This window comes from Aegilops tauschii, chromosome 4 (genome assembly GCF_002575655.3).
Source record: "Aegilops tauschii subsp. strangulata cultivar AL8/78 chromosome 4, Aet v6.0, whole genome shotgun sequence".
NCBI classification, from domain to species: domain Eukaryota; kingdom Viridiplantae; phylum Streptophyta; class Magnoliopsida; order Poales; family Poaceae; genus Aegilops; species Aegilops tauschii.
In genome coordinates this window covers 329,616,773-329,619,582 of record NC_053038.3, presented here as the reverse complement: position 1 = coordinate 329,619,582, position 2,810 = coordinate 329,616,773, and the positions used below count along the sequence as shown (strand labels likewise).

Below are 2,810 nucleotides of genomic sequence, written 5' to 3'. Positions count from 1 at the left end.
CACCAGCAGAAAGGCTACCAGGCGCCAAAGGGCACGACGCGGCATCGACATGTGTACATACATAAGCAAAAGCACCTGGCGCCTCCTAACTGATCGTTTAGTCAAGTAGTACAACAAAAGCGACAAAGCCCAGCAGGATCTTGGACTGCAGATGCATGTATGTTCTCTAGCTGCACTATAGTTTATTCCTTGGGTTCACCTTCTCTTCGCAGAGAAGCAAACCCAAATAAGTACCATCCTAGCTACCAACGAAAACGACATGTACTATTGCTTGCATCGATCGATCGCCCTTGGCTGGGGTAAAAAACTACAGCTGGGGGCATTGTTGTTAATGCTATCTCGTGACGCCAGCGACCAGGACGTCTGAATATGGCCATGGAATGTAGTTTTCCCCCGGCCGGGAACACGTAGGAGAGCTGGCTGTGTATCTTTGCATCTTTGTCGTCAAATATTCAGACCTCCTCTCCTCCCTACCTATGTGCTGTAGACGCATTGGTTGATCTGACGAATCGTTTATTTCTTGAGAAGAGTGTTGTGGTAACCGATGAATTCAAGTATAAACTGTCTGCAACGGCTTTAGTTTGATATTGGCTTTGCGCTGCTTCCCAGATGCTCGTGTGAATTTTCGTTAGCACACCATACCTCCATTGGCCACGTCGCCGATGGAGACATCTCGGTGCAAAAAGAAAAAAAAAACTGAAATTGTGCGCCGTGTCGACATGCTGTACTACTCCCTGATGCACCATTGTTTCATCAGTAATAAAAGAAGTAAAATACACAGGTGCCCTTTTGGTCAGACAAAGGACACCTCGAATGAACTAAGTATTTTAACGAAGATCGTTTAAAAAAAATCACAGGGGGGAATACTGTAAACAGAACCTTCATATTTGTCCGGTCATGGAAGTTTCATACGTACTTCGTTGGCACCATTGGAAAATTCAATGCATGCATGCTGCAGCACTGACAGCTTCGCCAATGAGGCAAGTCCAACGTCGCAACAACAAAAGCGACGTCTCCATACATTTTTACGAGTTGGTTGGTACGCACACAGCACTAGCGAATTTGGCCGGCGGCGTACGTATGCACACCGGCAAAGGGGCTCCCTCGCCTCCATATATACACCATCGTTCCCAGAAGAAACATCAAGCAAGCCATCCGCACCCCTCGAGCTCCGGCGGAAGTGCTGCCCGCGCCGTCCATGTCGACGCCGCCGCCGCTGCCTCCTAGCCTCCTCCACATCTGCTGCCTGCACTCACTCTCCATCGTCCTCCTCCACTTCCTCTACGTGATCTCCTGATCCGCCCCCCTCTCCTCATCCAAAGTATAGTAGTGGTAGTAGTGTGTTTCCTTTCCTTCTACGTTCTTGTTTCCGTACCTTCTTCTTCCTCCGGCTTGCAAGTAAGTGCTACGTTCTCCACCGCTCCTGGTACACTGGTACTTCTAGGAGCGGGAATTGCGTGCTCTGGTGTGTTTCTGCGTGATACTCTACAACAAATGGAGATGATTCCGCCGGCTGCGGCGGCGGCGGCGCCACCACGCCGTGGCGGCGCGGTCACCGAGGAGGAGCGGCAGCGCAAACGGAAGACCTCCAACCGCCTCTCGGCGCAGAGATCTCGCGTTAAGAGGCAGCAGCGCGAGGACAATCTGGCCGCGCGCGTGGCCCAGCTCTCGATCGACAACGAGGCCATGCGTGTCACCACCGGCCTCGTGCAGCAGCAATGCAGCCTGGTCGAGCAGCAGAACCGTGTGCTCTTCGCAGACGCTCGTTGCCTCTACAGCCTTCTCCAGCAGCAAAACTCCCAACTCCGCTTGCTCGGGCAGATCACCGGCGTTCCGATGGACGTGCAGGAAATCCCCGTCCACCTCACACAGCTGTACGGCGGCCTGCAGACGCCACCGGCGCCGCCCCTATCCTTCCCGCCGGAGATTCAGATGATGTTCCAGCCGGAGCAGCTCGATGATATCATGGACGATGCAGGGAGTCTCCCGTGGCTCTGACTCGGGAGCGTATTATCATATTGTGTGTGATGCGTGTTCGTGTGGTGCTAGTAGTGTGATGATGTGAGCTATGGCGTTGCTGCGACTGTTGACTTGCCCTACTTTTGTTTTGGCACTACGTGAGTTTCTTGTGAACTTGTACGTGTAGTACACAAGAGTGTGATGTGTTGCTCTATACTACAATATTTGAATAAATAAGTCAAGTTTGTGAAGTTGTGTTGTTGCGCCTGGAATATAACTGAGATGTGTATCTAGCAGATCTCGCAAATATCTACAGAAAGCCAGTGAGCTATCATTTCTTAATCGCCTTCGCTAGTGCATCATTCTCCAGTAGTTATTAGTACTTGGATCTTTTGAAGGCTCGGTCAAATTTTGCCATCGTCCAATAGCAGATCAACTGACACTCCGTTTGATAATAAAAAAATACTGACACTCCTCTTTGTTCAGATTCGCAAACACCACTGCATTCTCAAATCATGAAGAAGAAAAAAAATTGGAGACGTTGCCGTGGTTCGTTGCACACAAACGAACAAATTAACGCCTGGTGGTCGCTGCCATCTGATACGGCTGATACGGACGCCGACGCAACCGATGCTGAGTTGCTGATCGCGAAGTGCTTATACACCTTAAACAAAGCAGCGACACTCGAGCGTGACTAGACGTCGATGCGTGAGTGCGTGAGCGCGATGCGGACCGCCAGACTTCGCCGTCTCCTGGCTTGTCGTCACAGCGGGCGCCTCGACGCCGGGCAGACGGCATGCATCGCTATTCACGGACCAGCCGGGAGGCTTTAATTTGCCTCCGTCGACTTC

The 2,810-nt window shown here is 51.5% G+C and overlaps 1 protein-coding gene across 1 annotated transcript; it reads left to right on the top strand.

The window, feature by feature from the left end:
- The first annotated feature begins 1,129 nt into the window (after positions 1-1,129).
- LOC109750410 (uncharacterized) lies at positions 1,130-2,210 on the top strand. The gene has a single exon (XM_020309366.4). It carries the CDS (start codon positions 1,495-1,497, stop codon positions 1,996-1,998), a length of 504 nt encoding a protein of 167 aa, XP_020164955.1. The 5' UTR covers positions 1,130-1,494; the 3' UTR covers positions 1,999-2,210.
- Positions 2,211-2,810: the final 600 nt, after the last annotated feature.